Raw genomic sequence first — 20,212 nt, forward strand, 5'->3', positions numbered from 1 at the left:
TATGCTTGAAAGGTTTCCTCGTTTCATACAAGACGCCTCTAAAATCTACGGAGCATCTACGGATTAAAAAATCTGCACTTTTTTAGCCAGGTGATTTTTTTTACAATTGAAACAGTACTTTAACCATTTTTTTATCAAATATTTGATGCAAATGACTTTCACAAGATGCAAAGACAGCATGACATATTTTGATTCAAATGAGGCAATCTAAAAAGTCCTTAGTTGACAGAATCACTCTTTGAAAAATCCTATAAAGTCATGATTAATCATGATTTAGGGTTTGCAGGGTTTTGTGAAAAGAGCTGTTTCAGCTGTGTGAGCTTCTAGACAGTTTTTTTTTAAATAAAGTCTTCTGAGGTCAGGAGACAGTTTATTGTCTTGATTGCCAACAGCCACAAGAAAAAAGAGTCGATAGGATCTTTGGTGATAGGAGGTGATACAGTCATTACTGTCATTACTCTAGTTCTAGATAAAGAAACGCTGACTACACAGATGATGCTGTTACTCGGGGAAGTGTAGAAGGAATAAGTTGGGGCTGTTCCCTCCTTGGCCAGAACTGGAGGAGTGATAACCGGCTTTGAAAATAAGGCTTAAACTGAATTGACACTTTACTCTATTGTGTCTGCACGGGGAGTTTGAGTTTCTGTAAATAATCTGCAGTAATGTCCGGCTTTTCCAGGTCCTGGTATGCAGCTGCTTCGTGTCTTTCTACTGTGGCGTTATTCCACCTACTTACCGTGGAGTAGTGAGTGGACCAGCAAGCTGAATAGGACATAATTAATGTTTTATAAATTAGATTTAATGTGTATGTTTCTTACTGTTATCCTGTGGTCACTAGTCTTGGGGGACATTAGTGCACAAAATATATATATTTATACTGTATGTATTTAGATAAATATTACAAATTGAATTAAATAAAAAAAAGGAGCTGTGGGGGATGGTCAGGACTGCTCCATTGTCTTTCAAATCTATAGTAGAATTAGTTCCGCTCGAGCAGAGGTCATCAAACTGTTCAGATTGGCTGAATAAAGTCACATGACCGCAGCCTGGGAGTATCCTCATGTCCAGGAACACACCAGATCGTGTCAGAGATTACATTTAGTTTTTCTTTTCAAAATGAGCATCCCAGTTGTGGACTTTGGTGCATGCAGCCTGAGAGAGGAAGATGTTGCTGACGAGCAGATGCACAAGCTGAGCAAAGAGCTGGAATCAGCTTTCACTGAAGTTGGTTTCGTGTTTCTGAAGAACACCGGGATCACCCAGGAGGAGGTGAGACAGAGAACCGTTAGTTTAGTTTGTTGCAGTGGGGTGGAAGATGCACTCAGATCACTAGTAGTAGAACCACACTGTGAAAAATACTCCACTGCAGGAAAAAGTCCTGTGTTCAAATCCTTACATAAGTAACAATGTTGTTGAGTATGAAAAAAAAGAAGAAGAAAAAAGAAGCTGCCAAGCTGAGTGGGTGGAGCCACATTTCCTGGAAACACTCATTGTTGTTATGATAGGTCAGCTGCCATAAATCATATTTATGATTCTAGTTGAGTCAACTGAGCCCCGTACTGTGTATACATCCTTCGAGCAACCTACCTGTGCTTTTTTGTTCATCATTCATTTTATTTATGTATGATTTTGCTGGTTTTCAACCAAGAAGGAACAAAATATACTCTTTCTAAATAATCACTGTTATAGTCATTTAAAACAATCAGCTAAAACAATGAAAATAAATCATCCTTTTTAATATAATTTAAAACTATATTTTAAAACTAGTTTTTAAATATAAGTCGAATCATGTCTGCACTTGTCCTCTCCTATGTTGTTAGGTGTCGGTAGGTGCCACGAGCTGCCAGGGCCAATAGTCGTCACAGGAGTATAACCACTAGTCAAAGAGGTGCCACCACTAGTCAGAGAGGTGCCACCACTAGTCAGAGACTTTCCACCACTAGTCAGAGACTTGCCACGACTAGTCAGAGAGGTCCCACAGACTTAGTAAAGAAGTAGTAAAGTGTCTTTTCTGCTGGCATGCTTTTGACAGGTGGATCGTATCATGGCCATAACCAAGACATTCTTCCTGCAGCCAGAAGAGGAGAAGCAACCTTTCAGCAGGAAAAGCTTCGGCAATAATGAATACCACGGCTGGGTGCAAATAGAGACTGAGAGGTCGGACTCAGAAAATTAACACAAACACACTTCTCATGTGCACAGTTTAGTCGTTGTAAAAGGAAATAGCTGCTTGTTTGTTTGTTTGTTTGTTCTTCAGGTTGAATCCTCATCGCCCTGGAGACCTAAAGGAGTCATTCAACGTTACTTCAATTCATCCTGACATTGTAAAGTCTCATTGTATAAGGTTGACTGTTAATGTCTTAGTCTGGAGGTCAAAGTTCAAGTTACTCTATAAAAAATCTGTCCTACTTGCAGCCTGATTGATAAACTATACTGCCAATATTATCAGCTGATATCGATCTATCCCATAATATCAGTCACGGTGGTGTAATGCCATGTGCTTGTTTCCCCTCCACAAGTTGACCAGAGAGCAGAGGTTCTTTTCCAAGTGTCCTGTTGAACCCATATAGTTGATCCCTATCAAAGCTGCAGATATATTGATTATTTATTTATTTATTTTAAACAGTCACAAATCAAAATCAGCTTAAAAAATCAGTCAGTTCTCTTCTGCTGTAGAAATGGCCATCGGTTGGCGTAGAAGGGTTCCAGGAGATCCAGACCTCTTTCTTCCGGCGCTGTCACAAGCTGAGTCTGCGGGTGCTGAGGGTGATGGCCCTCAGTCTGGGTCTGGACCCACAGCTGTTCATGAGCGCGCACCGCTTTATAGGAAGTATGTACACTCAAGGACAGTCAATGAGTCATCAGAGCATGCCTTCCAAACTACCTACTCTTTTTTTTTTTTATGTAGATGTTTATGATGTACGAATGAAACGGTGTCCTTGTGTCTCCTCCAGCTGAAGATAATGGCACAACACTGCGGTTGCTGTACTACCCGTCAGTAAACCACGAGAAAGTGAAGGAGGATCAGCTGCGATGTGGGGAACATTCAGACTATGGCAGCATCACGCTGTTGTTCAGCAGCTCCGGGGGTCTGCAGGTAACACACCACCTACGTTTAAATCGAGAATTACCAAACGCTACATGTGCTTTGATATTTAGCACTGTGTAAGAAATGCAATCCACCTGACTGTCTTGTTAACCTTCAGGTGCAGAGGCGTTCAGGTGAATTCATCGGTGTTCCCTACGTCCCCGGAGCGGTCCTCATCAATGTCGGCGACCTGATGCAGCGCTGGACCAGCGACCACTATGTCTCTGCGGTGAGTTGAGAGGACGTTTATTACATCTGAATGAAAAGGCTTTGTTTAGCGACAATATAAGAATTATAATTATTAAAAGGGCAGAGTGTGGGCAAGGTAATTCAAGGTCTAACTGGTCGACAAGAGGTCAAAGGTCAGCCAAGGTGCTGGACAGTGTTACAAAAGGCTGTTAAGAAATATTTGAATGATACAAATCCCAGCATATCTACAGAACTATTAAAGAACAATGATGCTGTAGTGCCCGCGTTACCTATTCACCCTAAGGCACTACTTGGCTGCTCGTTTGGTTAATATTCCTGACGCGCTTTACTCATGACAATGTCCAGTTGTGTCGTCCAACATGTTTATTCTTTGCAGAACATAAATTATAGTCTCATTGGCAGATCTTAGCTGCATATATTCAAATCATAAAATAAACCATAAACATTTGCCTTACTCGGTTCCAATATTCCAGTGCTGTCACACAAAACGTTCACACAAAGTGTTCAAAGCGATCAAAAAACTGCTTGCTTCTCAAACGAGCAACACCTGGCCCTAAGGCCACTTCTGGTTATATAGGGCCGACTCAGTTAAAGTCAAACCTAGTGGTGGGAGGTCCAACATACATCAAACATAGCAAAATGGCTTTTACAGATGCCATAGGCATATTTTATTAATTCAATATTGATATTATGTAAATAATCCAGCACCTCCCTTTTTTTTTTAGTTATGTCTACAGACTCTCTCTCCCTCCCTCCACCTCCCGACACTCGTATTTTGAGTGTCGTTCATTTGCCAAAAAATAAGACAAAACGCACAATTCTATATTGAAAATGTAAACGCCTGCAGCATAGACTAGCTCTAGGGACGTGGAACGTCACCTCGCTAGCGGAGAAAGAGCCGGAGCTGGTGCGGGAGGTGGAGCGGTACTAGCTAGATATAGTTGGGCTCACCTCCACGCACAGCATGGGCTCTGGAACCAAGCTCCTGGAGAAGGGTTGGACTTTGTCCTTTTCTGGAGTTGCCCTGGGTGAGAGGCACCGGGCGGGAGTGGGGATACTCACGAGCCCCCGGCTGGGCGCCGCTATGTTGGAGTCTTCCCCGGAGAACGAGAGGGTCGCCTCCCTGCTCTTACGGGTTGCGGGGAGTAAGGCTCTGACTGTTGTTTGTGCTTATGCACCGAACAGCATTTCGGAGTATCCGGCCTTCTTGGAGTTGGTGGAGGGGTCCTGGAAAGGGCGCCGCCTGCTGACTCCATAGTTCTCCTGGGAGACATCAACGCTCACGTGGGCAATGATAGAGAAACCTGGCGGGGCGTGATTGGGAGGAACGGCTTGCCCGATCTGAACCCGAATGGTGTTTTGTTGTTGGACTTCTGTGCTAGCCACAGTTTGTCCATAACGAACACCATGTTCGAGCATAAGGTGGCTCATAAGTGTACCTGGTTCCAGAACACCTTAGGCCGGAGATCAATGATCGACGTTGTGGTCGTATCATCTGATCTGCGGCCGTATGTCTTGGACACTCGGGTGAAGAGAGGAGCAGAGTTGTCAACTGATCACCACCTGGTGGTGAGTTGGATCAGATGGCGGGGGAGTCGGCTAGAAAGACCTGGCAAGCCCAAACGTGTAGTGAGGGTGAACTGGGAACGTCTGGCAGAGGATCCTGTCCGGGAGGTCTTCAACTCCCACCTCCGGAAGAGCTTCTCACACATCCCGAGGGAGGCTGGGGACATGGAACCCGAGTGGACCATGTTCAAGGCCTCTATTGTGGACGCGGCCGCTAGGAGCTGTGGCCAGAAGGTCATCGGTGCCTGTCATGGCGGCAACCCGAGAACCCGGTGGTGGACACCGGGGGTGAGGGAAGCCGTCAAGCTGAAGAAGGAGGCCTTTCGGGCCTGGTTGGCCCAGGGGTCTCCTGAAGCAGCTGACAGGTACCGGCAGGCCAGAAGGGCTGCAGCTGTGGCTGTCGCGGATGCTAAAACTCGGGCATGGGAGGAGTTTGGGGAGGCCATGGAGAAGGACTTTCGGTTGGCCTCAAGGAGGTTCTGGCAAACCATCCGGCGGCTCAGGAAGGGAAAGCAGGGCCTACCCCAGGCTGTTCTTAGCGGGGGGGAACTGCTGACCCGGACTGTGGACATCGTCGGCGGTGGAAAGAGCACTTTGAGGAACTCCTAAACCCGGCCAACATGTCCCCTGGAGAGGGGGCAGTGCCTGAAGTCCTTGGGGTGGATGCACCTATATCCCTGGCAGAGGTCACTACGGTAGTCAAAAAGCTCCTTGGTGGCAAGGTGCCGGGGGTGGATGAGATCCGCCCTGAGATGCTGAAAGCGCTGGACACTGTTGGGCTGTCTTGGCTGACACGCCTTTGCAGTGTCGCATGGGGGTCGGGAACAGTGCCCATGGACTGGCAGACCGGGGTGGTGGTTCCCATCTTCAAGAAGGGGGACCGGAGAGTGTGCTCGAACTATCGTGGTATCACACTGCTCAGCCTCCCGGGAAAAGCTTATGCCAGGGTGCTGGAAGGGAGGCTCCGACCGCTTGTCGAACCTCAGATTCAAGACGAGCAGTGCGGATTCCGTCCCGGTCGTGGAACAGTGGACCAGCTCTTTTCCCTCGCAAGACTACTGGAGGGGTCCTGAGAGTTCGCCCAACCAGTCTACATGTGCTTTGTAGACCTGGAGAAAGCTTTCGACCGAGTCCCTCGGGGGATTTTGTGGGGGGTGCTGCGGGAGTATGGGGTGCACGTTCCCGGTGGGTGTTGGCCTCCGCCAGGGCTGCCCTTTATCACCGGTCCTGTTCGTGACTTTCATGGACAGGATTTCTAGGCGCAGCCAGGGGGCGGAGAGGATCCGGTTCGGGAGTCTCGGGATCGCCTCTCTGCTGTTCGCGGATGATGTGGTCCTGTTTTCCTCCTCGAACCGTGACCTCCAGCATTCACTGGGGCGTTTTGCAGCCGAGTGTGAAGCGGCAGGGATGAGAGTTAGCACCTCCAAATCTGAGGCCAAGGTGCTCTGCCGGAAACCGGTGGATTGCTCCCTCCAGGTGGGGACAAACTGCTTACCCCAAGCGAAGGAGTTCAAGTATCTCGGGGTCTTGTTCACGAGTGAGGGTAAGGTGGAGCGGGAGATCGACAGGCGGATCGGTGCGGCTGCAGCTGTAAAACAGGCGCTGTACCGGTCCGTCTTGGTGAAGAGGGAGCTGAGCCGGAAGGCAAAGCTCTCCATTTACTGGTCGGTCTACGTTCCAACCCTCACCTACGAACTCTGGGTCGTGACCGAAAGAACGAGGTCTCGGATGCAAGTGGCCGAAATGAGCTTCCTCCGCAGGGTGGCCGGGCTCAGCCATAGAGATAGGGTAAGGAGCTCGGACATCAGGAGGGAGCTTGGAGTCGAGCCGCTGCTCCTTCGTGTCGAAAGGAGTCAGCTGAGGTGGTTCGGGCATCTAGTCAGGATGCCTCCTGGACGCCTCCCATTAGAGGTTTTCCAGGCATGTCCAACTTGTAGGAGGCCCCGGGGAAGACCAAGGACACGCTGGAGGGATTATATCTCCCGGCTGGCCTTGGAATGCCTCGGGGTCCCCTAGAATGAGCTGGAAAGTGTTGCGGGTGAGAGAGAAGCCTGGGTCGGCCTGCTGAACCTGCTGCCACCGCGACCCGACCCCGGATAAGCGGTTGAAAATGGATGGATGGATGAAAATGTAAACGTTGAGTAATCGCGGTTGTCCGCTCTCCCTCAGGTCCACCGAGTGTTGCTGCCCCCTGCTGGAGACTCCAGCACACGTCAGTCTCTGGCCTTCTTCGTCCAGCCGGATAATGAGGCTGTGATCACCTGCTGCGACGGCTCCAACAAATACCCTCCAGTGACCGGAGGCGACTACCTCATCCAGCGCTACAAGGCCTCCTATGTTTGAGTCTTTTACTATCGCTGATCTGTTTTATTAATATAAACTCAAGTTGGCATTTAAGTCCCCATCTCGACCTGCTGCGGTTTCATTTACAGTGGTGTAGAGAATAAATAAATTTAAAAAAAATATTATATTGTGAGACACAAAAGCCAAATTCACAGACACAAACTCTCTGCACAAATACAGCAAAAGCCTGAATAGACAGATCATGCAATAACTAAATCATCAATGAATGATATACAATCCTCTGTATACAATCATACTAAATACATTTTAATAAACGTGTCAAAGAGCTCGTGATTCATCTCTAGACATTTTGTTGGTAGTATGTGGTCTAATGATTTGTTCTATTTTTCTGTAAGGTATTGTAGGTCTTGAGCATTTCATGACATTAAAATGCATGAGTGCTTCTATTTATCTCAGCCAGTGTGACAATGTGTGGAAATGTAGTAAAACTGAATATAAGTTTTACTAGATTATTTAATTAAATATCCATTAATTTGTTATATTTATTTATATACATATATATACTGTGCACTGGCAGGGAGCAGACAGTGTCGTTTCCCTCGAGATGTTTGGAAAGCATCCGTGCATTATTGGCATCAAAGGAAAATGTAAATTCAGTGAACACTGAGCTTGCTAAGTTCATCAGTTGTTACCAAGATGCAAATGATATGCATGAATCTTTTTTCAGACGTCCAGACCCTCTCGAAGCTTTATCATGTATTTTAACCAGACTACTCTTCCATAGATAAAGAGAGGTGAAATGTGATTGGATAAAGATGCTGTTAACCAGCTCCCAAGCCGGAGGCCTGAAGGAGCAGAGGAACAGATGAAGACAGCTGTGCGATGAAAAAATAAGCTAATAGGGAAAAATAATTATAAAACATGTAGTGTATTTGTGAAAAACTTTGTGATTCTGTTTAGGCCAGAAGAGAAGGCTTTGAAGGCCCACCACTGATTCCTTCTCATTCCCTCAGATCCCTCCAGCAAAACTAACTAGTCTAGCAACAACTTGCCTCAACTACCCCATCACCCAAACTGTATATTCACACCATTGTTTTTGTCATTGGCTGAATAAAGTCACATGACAGCAAAAGGAGTTCCGAGCCTGGGTGTATTCTCATATCCCAGGAACGCAACACACCAGATCGTATCAGACATTACATTACATGCAGTTTTGCTGACGCTCTTATCCAAATTCACATCTAGTTTTTCTTTTCAAAATGAGCATCCCGGTTGTGGACTTCGGTGCGTGCAGCCTGAGAGAGGAAGATGTTGCTGACGAGCAGATGCACAAGCTGAGCAAAGAGCTGGAATCAGCTTTCACTGATGTTGGTTTCGTGTTTCTGAAGAACACCGGGATCACCCAGGAGGAGGTGAGACAGAGAAACATTAGTTTAGTTTGTTGCAGTGGGTCTGTAAAAGTAACGAAAGCTGTCAGACAAATTTTGTAATAAAAAAAAAAGGGGGACTAGAAGTATAACTTTCCATGAAATAGAAATACTTGAGCAAAGTACCTTGAGTTTAAGTAGTAAAGTGACTTTTCTGCTGGCATGCTTTTGACAGGTGGATCGTGTCATGGCCATTTTCAAGACATTCCTCCTGCTGCCTGAAGAGGAGAAGGAACCCTTCAGCAGGAAAAACTACCCCAACAATCCCCACCACGGCTGGCTGCAAATGGAGACTGAGAGGTCGGACTCAGAAAATGAACACAAACACACTTCTCATGAGCACAGTTTAGTCGTTGTAAAAGGAAATAGCTGCTTGTTTGTTTGTTTGTTTGTTCTTCAGGTTGAATCCTTCTCGCCCTGGAGACCTAAAGGAGTCATTCAACGCTACTTCAATTCATCCTGACATTGTAAAGTCTCATTGTATAAGGTTGACTGTTACTGTCTTAGTCTGGAGGTCAAAGTTCAAGTTACTCTATAAAATATAGAGCCTCAGAAATCAGTCAGTTCTCTTCTGCTGTAGAAATGGCCATCGGTTGGCGTAGAAGGGTTCCAGGAGATCCAGACCTCTTTCTTCCGGCGCTGTCACAAGCTGAGTCTGCGGGTGCTGAGGGTGATGGCCCTCAGTCTGGGTCTGGACCCACAGCTGTTCATGAGCGCGCATCGCTTTATAGGAAGTATGTACACTTTTATTCTATTTTTTGCCTGTTTTTTTTAATGTTTTAAAGAATGTTCTTGAATCTTGTTTTCTTCTGCATATGTTTTGATGCCTTTAAGGGTTTTATGTGAAGCACTTTGAATCTCCTTGTTGTTGAAATGTGCTATACAAATAAACTTGCCTTAAGGCAGTGGTTCTCAAACTGTGGGGCCCTACCCTCTAGTGGGGTGCGGAGGTATTGCAGGTCGGGCGCGGGATGAATGCCGATTTTTTTAATTTTCATAATCCTTTATTAATCCCACAGTTGGGAAATTATACTCTGCATTTGACCCATTCTTAGTAATTAAGGATGGGTGGGCTGCTGTGAAGCGCTCGGGAGCAACTGTGTCTTTCTCAAGGATACATGCAAACTATGGGGAGAACAGGGATTGAACCAGCTACCTTGTGGTTTCAGGACGACCACTCTCCCCATGAGATACATGAGAACTTCACATAGTAAACGGACATAAAACCACATTAATAAATACATGGTGAAATACCTATACTTTCATGGAAATGTTTACGTTACGGCGTTAACATGTAACGCTTGCGCATGCGCGACGGCCAAGATTCTTGCGACTCACAGATTCTTGCAGTTTTTACCAAAATAAAAAAAGCAAAAAAGCCTATCTCACTTTTTTTTGGTGCGGTGGGGCATGAACATTTTTCTTCCTCCAAAGTGGGGCGTGACAAAAGATGTGGCCAGATGTTTTTTCTACGATTCAAACTTTCTAAGTTCTTATGCCAAAGCCACGAATGCCATGACTCCCAGTATAGGATGGATCTGAGATGTAATATAAATGTTCGTGATATATGAAAAAAACGGTGTCGTTGTGGCTCCTCCAGCTGAAGGCAATAACACAACACTGCGGTCGCTGTACTACCCGTCCGTAAACCACGAGAACGTGAAGGAGGATCAGCTGCGATGTGGAGAGCATACAGACTATGGCAGCATCACGCTGTTGTTCGTGAACACCGGGGGTCTGCAGGTAACACTATGTATTACCTGCAACACTATGTTTAACGGGACATTTGCTTTGATATTTAGCACTGTGTAAGAAATGCAATCCACCTGACTGTCTTGTTAACCTTCAGGTGCAGAGGCGTTCAGGTGAATTCATCGATGTTCCCTACGTCCCCGGAGCGGTCCTCATCAATGTCTGCGACCTGATGCAGCGCTGGACCAGCGACCACTATGTCTCTGCGGTGAGTTGAGAGGACGTTTATTACATCTGAATGAAAAGGCTTTGTTTAGCGACAATATAAGAATTATAATTATGAAAAGGACAGTGTGTGTGCAAGGTAATTCAAGGTCAAACTGGTCAACAAGAAGTGAAAGGTCAGCCAAGGTGCTGCACAGTGTTCAAAAGGCTGTTAAGAAATGTTTGGATACAAATCCCAGCATATCTAGAGAACTATTAAAGGAGAATGATGCCCAAGGCATATTTTATTAATTAAATCTTGATATTGTGTAAATAATCCAGCACCTCATAAACAACTTTTTTTTTTTTTTTACATTTTACAGACTCTCTCCCTCCCTACAGCTCCCTCGTATTTTAAGTGTAGTTCAATTGCCAAACAATAAAACACACAATGAATACACAATGAACAAAGCTTATTTGTTAATTGTTTTGATTTTACTTATTTTTTTACTTTTTCGCGTAGATATCGCGATAATATTGTGAATTATTTTGGCCACAATAATTCTGTATTGGAAATGTAAACTCTCGGTTGTCCGCTCTCCCTCAGGTCCACAGAGTGTTGCTGCCCCCTGCTGGAGACTCCAGCACACGTCAGTCTCTGGCCTTCTTCGTCCACCCGGATGATGAGGCTGTGATCACCTGCTGCGACGGCTCCAACAAATACCCTCCAGTGACCGGAGGCGACTACTTCAGGCAGCGCTCTGAGGGCATCTATGTTTGAGTCTTTTACTATCGCTGATCTGTTTTATTAATGCCAAAAGCCTGAAGAGACAGATCATGCAACAACTAAATCATCCTGACAGGTTTATGTTGACATGAATGATATACAATCGTCTGTATACAATCATACCAAATAAATAAATAAAAACTATGCAATACTTGTTGACAATGTGTCAAAGAGCTCTTGGGCACCATCGACAGTAAGCGTATTTGCCTCACTTCCGGTTGCCGGTTGTGTGTTAGCCGAAAACGTAGCTGTTGTTTTTAACAGCTAATTGTGTGATATTCTTCAGTACAAGCGGCCGATTACCTGCTGTACATCTTTAACATTTAAACACTCGACTCTCTTCTTCTTTTAGCGACTCATCGCTTAAATTCAACAGTCTTATTTTCACATTGCTAGCTCTTGGGCTACCTTACTTTAGCTTAGCTGCTAGCAATGTCTTCCTCCTCCCCCTCTCCTGCTCAGCGTGTCACATGTTTAGCTATTCCCCTGCCTCCTGTAATGATAATGGTACATGTAATAAATGTAGTTAATTTGCTAGGTTGGAGGCAGGTCTCAGTGGGTTAGATGCACGGCTCCGCACTATCGAAGCTCAGACTTTAGCTACTTTAACCAGCCCAACCCCCATAGTCGGTGTGGACCAGTTAGCTTTAGCCTTTGCTAGTGTTAGCTGTTCCCCGGCCGCCCCCGAGCAGCCGGGAACGCTGGGTGACTGAACGAAGGAAGCAGAAGTCTAAGTCTGAGCAGCCCTCTGGTCACGGCCGGCCTCTTTGCGTTTCTAATGCCGTGTTCACACCAAAACAGTTGCGAAATATTCGCGCGTCCAGATTACATGTTAAGTCAATGCACAGCTGCGTTAAAGCGAATTTTTCGCCGAGCGTCGCGATAGAAGCGAAACGGCGTCGCAACGCCGCTTTTTCGCTGTTTCGCTGGCGTTCAAATATTTCAACTCCAGCGAATAATTCGCATGACGCGGAGTTGCGAAAGCCAATCAGCGTTGAGAAGCTCCGCTCGTCACCGCCGTCCGGTCGTCTACGTTGCATCAGCAAAATGGAGGACCAACTTATAGTTGCCGTCTGCGGTCACCCGGTGCTTTACAACACAAACTTTTTACTCCTTCCATGGTCGAGTAACGGAAATGAAGAAGGAGATTTTCGCGGCGAAAAGGGACTGAAGCCCCGCCCCCTTTCCCCAGCGATGGTTGCGAAAAACTAAAAAACACCAGCGGCGCGATAGAAGCGAAAAAGCGTTGCGAATTTTCGCAACTGTTTTGGTGTGAACACGGCATAACCGGTTCTCCCCACTCAGCGGCACACCCGCTGAGAAACCAATTTTGGTTATCAGCAGCTCCATAGTTAGAAACGTGAAGATAGCGAAGCCAGCGACCACAGTCAATTGTATTTCTGGGGCGAGAACGGGCGACGTTGACGAACTTCGCCACTCGGAGGTCACTAAAATCGTTGTGTGCTTAGTCCAAAACTATCTCGGACTCCATAGTTTTCTCTGGCCCTCTCCCAAATACGCTCACTGATGAGATGTATAGCCGCACGTTATCATTTCACCGTTGGTTGTCAAGGTGGTGTCCAGCAAACAATGTGGGCTTCGTAGATAATTGGCGGACTTTCCGGGGGGAACCCCAGTTTGATCAGGAGAAACGACATTCATCCCACTTCGGATGGAGCGGATCTCCTTTCTGCAAATATGACCAAGCTTATTGAATGAATGAATGAATGAATATATACTTTATTAATCCCCAAGGGGAAATTTTTTTGTCGTCATCAGTAGCGCCTTACAATTGAAGATACAAACACAAGATAAAAGATCAAATATATAAAGAAGCAACAGGGATGAAAGATATATACAAATTACAATAAAGTCATATATATATATATATATTTAAATATACACAATAAAATAGAATAGAATACAACTAACTGGAGAATATATTTATATTTACAGCCGCAGAGTGTATTCATTAATTCAGTTAAGAGTTCAATTAGATAAACAGTAGAAAGTGCAAAAAGCAAAGTATGTATGGTACAGTGATGAATTAATCCACAGAGGAACTAGCAACTAGAACTACTCCTCCACCACCTGCTCCAGAAACTCCTGCTTGCAGCCGATGATGGAGCCGGCCTTCTTAACTAGCTTGTTAAGTCTGTTGGTGTCACCGGCTCCAATGCTGCTCCCCCAGCAGACAATAGCAAAGTACAGGGCGCTGGCCACAACCGGCTTGTAGAACATCTCCAGCATCTTGCAGCACACATTGAAGGATCGAAGCTTCCTCAGGAAAAAGAGTCGACTCATCCCCTTCTTGTACACAGCGTTGACGTTGGCCTTCCAGTTCAGTCGGCTGTCGATGGCAACACCCAGGTACCTGTACTCCTCCACTGTGTCCACGTCCTCCCCCAGAACACTCAGAGGACTCGGAGCTGTTGTCTTCCTCCTGAAGTCGACCACCATCTCTCTGGTCTTAACCACGTTCAGAAGCAGGTGATTCCCACCGGCCCACTTCACAAAGTCACTCACCACTGCCCTGTACTCCTCCTCCCGTCCATCCCTAATACACCCGACCACCGCAGAGTCATCAGAGAACTTCTGCAGATGGCATGACTCCGTGTTGTACTGGAAGTCAGTGGTGTACAGGGTGAACAGGAAGGGAGACAGAACAGTTCCCTGTGGGGCTCCAACATCACTGACCACCGTCCCAGACAGCACACGGCCCATTCTGACAAACTGTGGTCTGTCTGTGAGGTAGTCAGTGATCCAAAAGATGGTGGATGAGTCTACCCCCACCACCCGCAGCTTCTCACCCAGTAGCAGTGGTTGGATGGTGTTAAATGCACTCGAGAAGTCAAAGAAAGTGACTCTCACAGAAACACCTGTTCCATCCAGGTGCGACTGAGCTCGTTGCAGCAGGTACATGATGGCGTCGTCCACACCCACATGAGGCTGTTAAGCAAATTGAAGAGGGTCCAGCGACGATTTCAGGAGGTGGGCCAAGACCAGCCTCTCCAGCACCTTCATCACATGGGAGGTGAGGGCTACCGGTCGGTAGTCGTTGAGGACGGATGGAATCGACTTCTTCGGGACAGGGACCAGGCACGACGTCTTCCACAGCACCGGTACCTCCTCCTGCCTCAGGCTGAGGTTGTAGAGGTGCTGCAGGACACCAGACAGCTGGGTGGCGCAGGTCTTTAGGACCCTGGGGCTGATGCCATCAGGTCCTTCAGCTTTGCCTTGGTGGAGTTTCTCCAGCTGTCTTCTCACCTGGTCAGTCGTCACAGAGAGCGGGGGGAGGGTGGAGGAGCCCATTGTTGTAGAGGGCTCATTGGAAGAGCCATCGGGTGTTGAGGGCTCAGCAAAAGTGCAGCTCAACAGGGGGGGCAGGGGGGAAGGTGTGGAGGTGTGTTGAGAGGAGGAGATGGATGAGGGCTGTGAACTAAACCTATTGAAGAAACAGTTCAGCTCGTTGGCCCTCTCCAGGGAGCCCCCTGGTTGTCTCCCTCCCACCTTGAAGCCGGTAATCTGCTTCATCCCGGTCCACACCTCCCTCGTGTCGTTCTGCTGGAGTTTGGCCTCCAGCTTCCTCCTGTAGGAGTCCTTGCCCTCCCTAATCTTCACCTTCAGGTTGCGCTGGACTCTCCTGAGCTCATCCCTGTCCCCAGACCTGAAAGCAGCTTTCTTCTTATTAAGAAGAGCCTTCAGGTCCCTGGTGATCCAGGGCTTGTTGTTGGGGAAGCAGCGCACAGTCCGGGATGGTATGGTGGTGTGTTCACAGAACTTGATGTATTCTGTGATGCAGTCAGTCATGCTGTTGATGTCCTCCCCATGTGGTCCACACAGGACATCCCAGTCCGTCGTCTCAAAGCAGTCCTGCAGGGCGTCGTTAAGCCTCCTGAGACCACCTCCTAACAATCCTGGAGGTCGCAGGCAGCCTCTGCACCAGAGGAACATACCTGGGTGTCAGCAGGACCAGGTCGTGATCAGACCTGCCAAGGGGGGGAAGGGCAGTGGCCCTGTATGCATCCTTAGTATTTGCATACAGGAGGTCCAGAGTTTTATTGTTCCTTGTGGGGCAGTCAACATACTGTATAAAAGTAGGCAGAGCTTTGTCCAGTGTTGTGTGATTAGAGTCACCAGTTATTGTCATAAAAGCACCTGGCTGTTGACTCAGCAGTCCAGATACAGTGGAGTGGATGGTGTCCACTGCTTCCTCAACGTCAGCTGATGGTGGCACGTAAACGGCGACAACAATGGCAGACGTAAACTCTCTCGGCAAATAATACGGGCGCATCCCCACGGCTAACAGTTCAATGTTCGGGCTGCAGAAACGCTCCTTCACACACACATGGTCGGGATTGCACCACCTCTCGTTCACATACACTGCAATCCCTCCCCCTCTCTTTTTGCCGCTCAGTGTAGCGTCTCTCTCCGCCTGTGTGTATGTTTCTTACCCCTATCCTGTGGTCACTAATCTCGGGGCAAACAACACTCCCTGCTCCCTGCAAGTGCACACTATATATATATTTATATAAATAAATATGGTCACTCGGAATCTCGTGATCTCGCAAGAAGATTCTGCAGGACTGAGCTCAGGATGACGCCGGAATTTATACTCGACCTGCGCATGCACGAGACGGAAGATATCCAGTGTGAAACACTGCCTCTGGCGGTCATCCAGGATTTATAGAACCGCAGTTACCTTCGTAACTCTCGTTATATTCAGTTTAACTACATTTCCACACATTGTAACGACTTTCGATCACATTGACTGAGATAAATAGAAGCACTCATGCATTTTAATGTCATGCAATGCACAAGCCCTACAATAATACTGCCTTCCAGAAAAATAAAACAAATCATTAGACCACACACTGCCACCAAGATTTCTAGAGACGAATCAACTCACAGTCTATAGAGTTTAAGGTTGGCAACTGCCCAGAAAATGCAGAGAATGCAGAGAATAGAGAGAACGGTGTAAGACTACAACTCTGCTTCTGCTTCCTGGTCTGTCATAGACGAAGTCAACCAATAAGCGTGGTCATATTTGCAGAAAGAAGATCCGCTCCATCCAAAGTGGGATGAATGTCGTTTCTCCTGATCAAACCGGGTTTCCCCCCGGAAAGTCCGCCAATTATCTACGAAGCCCACATTGTTTGCTGGACACCACCTTGACAACCAACAGTGAAATGACAACGTGCGGCTATATATCTCATCAGTGAGCGTATTTGGGAGAGGGCCAGAGAAAACTACGGAGTCCGAGATAGTTTTGGACTAAGCACACATCGATTTTAGTGACCTCCGAGTGGCGAAGTTCGTCAACGTCGCCCGTTCTGGCCCCAGAAATACAATTGACTGTGGTCGCTGGCTTCGCTATCTTCACGTTTCTAACTATGGAGCTGCCGATAACCAAAATTGGTTTCTCAGCGGGTGTGCCGCTGAGTGGGGAGAACTGGTTAGCAGGGCTCTCAAGTTTTTAAGACAGGTGAGAGTGACATATCCTCCTCCTCCTCCTCCCCCCCCCCCCCCGGCTCGGCTAACACACAACCGGCAACCGGAAGTGAGGCAAATACGCTTACTGTCGATGGTGCCCAAGAGCTCTTTGACATATTGTCAACAAGTATTGCATAGTTTTTATTTATTTATTTGGTATGATTGTATACAGACGATTGTATATCATTCATGTCAACATAAACCTGTCAGGATGATTTAGTTATTGCATGATCTGTCTCTTCAGGCTTTTGGCATTAATAAAACAGATCAGCGATAGTAAAAGACTCAAACATAGATGCCCTCGGAGCGCTGCCTGAGGTAGTCGCCTGCGGTCACTGGAGGGTATTTGTTGGCGCCGTCGCAGCAGGTGATCACAGCCTCATCATCCGGGTGGACGAAGAAGGCCAGAGACTGACGTGTGCTGGAGTCTCCAGCAGGGGGCAGCAACACTCTGTGGACCTGAGGGAGAGCGGACAACCGAGAGTTTACATTTCCAATACAGAATTATTGTGGCCAAAATAATTCACAATATTATCGCGATATCTACACGAAAAAGTAAAAAAAAAAAGTAAAATCAAAACAATTAACAAATAAGCTTTGTTCATTGTGTATTCATTGTGTGTTTTATTGTTTGGCAATTGAACTACACTTAAAATACGAGGGAGCTGGAGGGAGGGAGAGAGTCTGTAAAATGTAAAAAAAAAAAAGTAGTTTATGAGGTGCTGGATTATTTACACAATATCAAGATTTAATTAATAAAATATGCCTTGGGCATCATTCTCCTTTAATAGTTCTGTAGATATGCTGGGATTTGTATCCAAACATTTCTTAACAGCCTTTTGAACACTGTGCAGCACGTTGGCTGACCTTTCACTTCTTGTCGACCAGTTTGACCTTGAATTTCCATGCACACACACTGTCCTTTTCATAATCATAATTCTTATATTGTCGCTAAACAAAGCCTTTTCATTCAGATGTAATAAACGTCCTCTCAACTCACCGCAGAGACATAGTGGTCGCTGGTCCAGCGCTGCATCAGGTCGCAGATATTGATGAGGACCGTTCCGGGGACGTAGGGAACACCGATGAATTCACCTGAACGCCTCTGCACCTGAAGGTTAACAAGACAGTCAGGTGGATTGCATTTCTTACACAGTGCTAAATATCAAAGCAAATGTCCCGTTAAACATAGTGTTGCAGGTAATACATAGTGTTACCTGCAGACCCCCGGTGTTCACGAACAACAGCGTGATGCTGCCATAGTCTGTATGCTCTCCACATCGCAGCTGATCCCCCTTCACGTTCTCGTGGTTTACGGACGGGTAGTACAGCGACCGCAGTGTTGTGTCATTGCCTTCAGCTGGAGGAGCCACAACGACACCGTTTTTTTAATATATCATAAACATTTATATTGCATCTCAGATCCATACTATACTGGGAGTCATGGCATTCGTGGCTTTGGCATAAGAACTTAGAAAGTTTGAATCGTAGAAAAACATCTGGCCACATCTTTTGTCACGCCCCACTTTGGAGGAAGAAAAATGTTCATGCCCCACCGCACCAAAAAAAAGTGAGATAGGCTTTTTTGCTTTTTTTATTTTGGTAAAAACTGCAAGAATCTGTGAGTCGCAAGAATCTTGGCCGTCGCGCATGCGCAAGCGTTACATGTTAACGCCGTAACGTAAACATTTCCATGAAAGTATAGGTATTTCACCATGTATTTATTAATGTGGTTTTATGTCCGTTTACTATGTGAAGTTCTCATGTATCTCGTGGGATTAATAAAGGATTATAAAAATTAAAAAAATCGGCATTCCCTCCGCGCCCGACCTGCAATACCTCCGCGCCCCACTAGAGGGTAGGGCCCCACAGTTTGAGAACCACTGCCTTAAGGCAAGTTTATTTGTATAGCACATTTCAACAACAAGGAGATTCAAAGTGCTTCACATAAAACCCTTAAAGGCATCAAAACATATGCAGAAGAAAACAAGATTCAAGAACATTCTTTAAAACATTAAAAAAACAGGCAAAAAATAGAATAAAAGTGTACATACTTCCTATAAAGCGGTGCGCGCTCATGAACAGCTGTGGGTCCAGACCCAGACTGAGGGCCATCACCCTCAGCACCCGCAGACTCAGCTTGTGACAGCGCCGGAAGAAAGAGGTCTGGATCTCCTGGAACCCTTCTACGCCAACCGATGGCCATTTCTACAGCAGAAGAGAACTGACTGATTTCTGAGGCTCTATATTTTATAGAGTAACTTGAACTTTGACCTCCAGACTAAGACAGTAACAGTCAACCTTATACAATGAGACTTTACAATGTCAGGATGAATTGAAGTAGCGTTGAATGACTCCTTTAGGCCTCCAGGGCGAGAAGGATTCAACCTGAAGAACAAACAAACAAACAAACAAGCAGCTATTTGCTTTTACAACGACTAAACTGTGCTCATGAGAAGTGTGTTTGTGTTCATTTTCTGAGTCCGACCTCTCAGTCTCCATTTGCAGCCAGCCGTGGTTGGGATTGTTGGGGTAGTTTTTCCTGCTGAAGGGTTCCTTCTCCTCTTCAGGCAGCAGGAGGAATGTCTTGAAAATGGCCATGACACCATCCACCTGTCAAAAGCATGCCAGCAGAAAAGTCACTTTACTACTTAAACTCAAGGTACTTTGCTCAAGTATTTCTATTTCATGGAAAGTTATACTTCTAGTCCCCCTTTTTTTTTATTACAAAATTTGTCTGACAGCTTTCGTTACTTTTACAGACCCACTGCAACAAACTAAACTAATGTTTCTCTGTCTCACCTCCTCCTGGGTGATCCCGGTGTTCTTCAGAAACACGAAACCAACATCAGTGAAAGCTGATTCCAGCTCTTTGCTCAGCTTGTGCATCTGCTCGTCAGCAACATCTTCCTCTGTCAGGCTGCATGCACCAAAGTCCACAACCGGGATGCTCATTTTGAAAAGAAAAACTAGATGTGAATTTGGATAAAAGCGTCAGCAAAACTACATGTAATGTCTGACACGATCTGGTGTGTTGCGTTCCTGGGACATGAGAATACACCCAGGCTTGGAATTCGTTTTGCTGTCATGTGACTTTATCCAGCCAATGACAAAAACAATGGTGGGAATTTACAGTTTGGGTGATGGGGTAGTTGAGGCAAGTTGTTGCTAGACTGGCTAGTTTTGCCGGAGGGATCTGAGAGAATGAGAAGGACTCAGTGGTGGGCTTTCAGGGCCTTCAGGGCCATCTAAGCCTTCTCTTCTGGCCTAAACAGAATCACAAAGTTTTTCACAAATACACTACATGTTTTATAATTATTTTTCCCTATTAGCTTATTTTCTCATTGCACAGCTGTCTTCATCTGTTCCTCTGCTCCTTCAGGCCTCCGGCTTGGGAGCTGGTTAACAGCATCTTTAACCAATCACATTTCACCTCCATAT

The 20,212-nt window shown here is 46.3% G+C and overlaps 3 protein-coding genes across 3 annotated transcripts; 2 read left to right on the forward strand and 1 right to left on the reverse strand.

Moving 5' to 3' along the window:
• Positions 1-1,116: 1,116 nt before the first annotated feature.
• Positions 1,117-7,407, forward strand: LOC306741565 (uncharacterized protein; the record flags this gene model as incomplete). The annotated part of the gene is made up of 7 exons (XM_079223870.1): positions 1,117-1,269; positions 2,033-2,157; positions 2,258-2,324; positions 2,677-2,830; positions 2,955-3,097; positions 3,207-3,317; positions 7,034-7,407. The coding sequence occupies 7 exons, from the start codon at positions 1,117-1,119 to the stop codon at positions 7,205-7,207; spliced, it is 927 nt and encodes a 308-aa protein (XP_079079996.1). The 3' UTR covers positions 7,208-7,407.
• A 996-nt stretch (positions 7,408-8,403) lies between these two features.
• On the forward strand, positions 8,404-11,324 carry LOC306741564 (uncharacterized protein). The gene is made up of 7 exons (XM_079223869.1): positions 8,404-8,580; positions 8,771-8,895; positions 8,996-9,062; positions 9,176-9,329; positions 10,196-10,338; positions 10,445-10,555; positions 11,099-11,324. The coding sequence occupies exons 1-7, from the start codon at positions 8,428-8,430 to the stop codon at positions 11,270-11,272; spliced, it is 927 nt and encodes a 308-aa protein (XP_079079995.1). The 5' UTR covers positions 8,404-8,427; the 3' UTR covers positions 11,273-11,324.
• Positions 11,325-16,932: 5,608 nt separating this feature from the next.
• Positions 16,933-19,726, reverse strand: LOC306741563 (uncharacterized protein; the record flags this gene model as incomplete). Its single annotated transcript, XM_079223868.1, has 7 exons — positions 16,933-17,230; positions 17,772-17,882; positions 17,989-18,131; positions 18,826-18,979; positions 19,093-19,159; positions 19,260-19,384; positions 19,574-19,726. 7 exons carry the CDS (start codon positions 19,724-19,726, stop codon positions 17,057-17,059), a joined length of 927 nt encoding a protein of 308 aa, XP_079079994.1. The 3' UTR covers positions 16,933-17,056.
• Positions 19,727-20,212: the final 486 nt, after the last annotated feature.

This window comes from Taurulus bubalis, assembly GCF_910589615.1.
Source record: "Taurulus bubalis genome assembly, chromosome: 9".
Lineage (NCBI taxonomy): Eukaryota > Metazoa > Chordata > Actinopteri > Perciformes > Cottidae > Taurulus > Taurulus bubalis.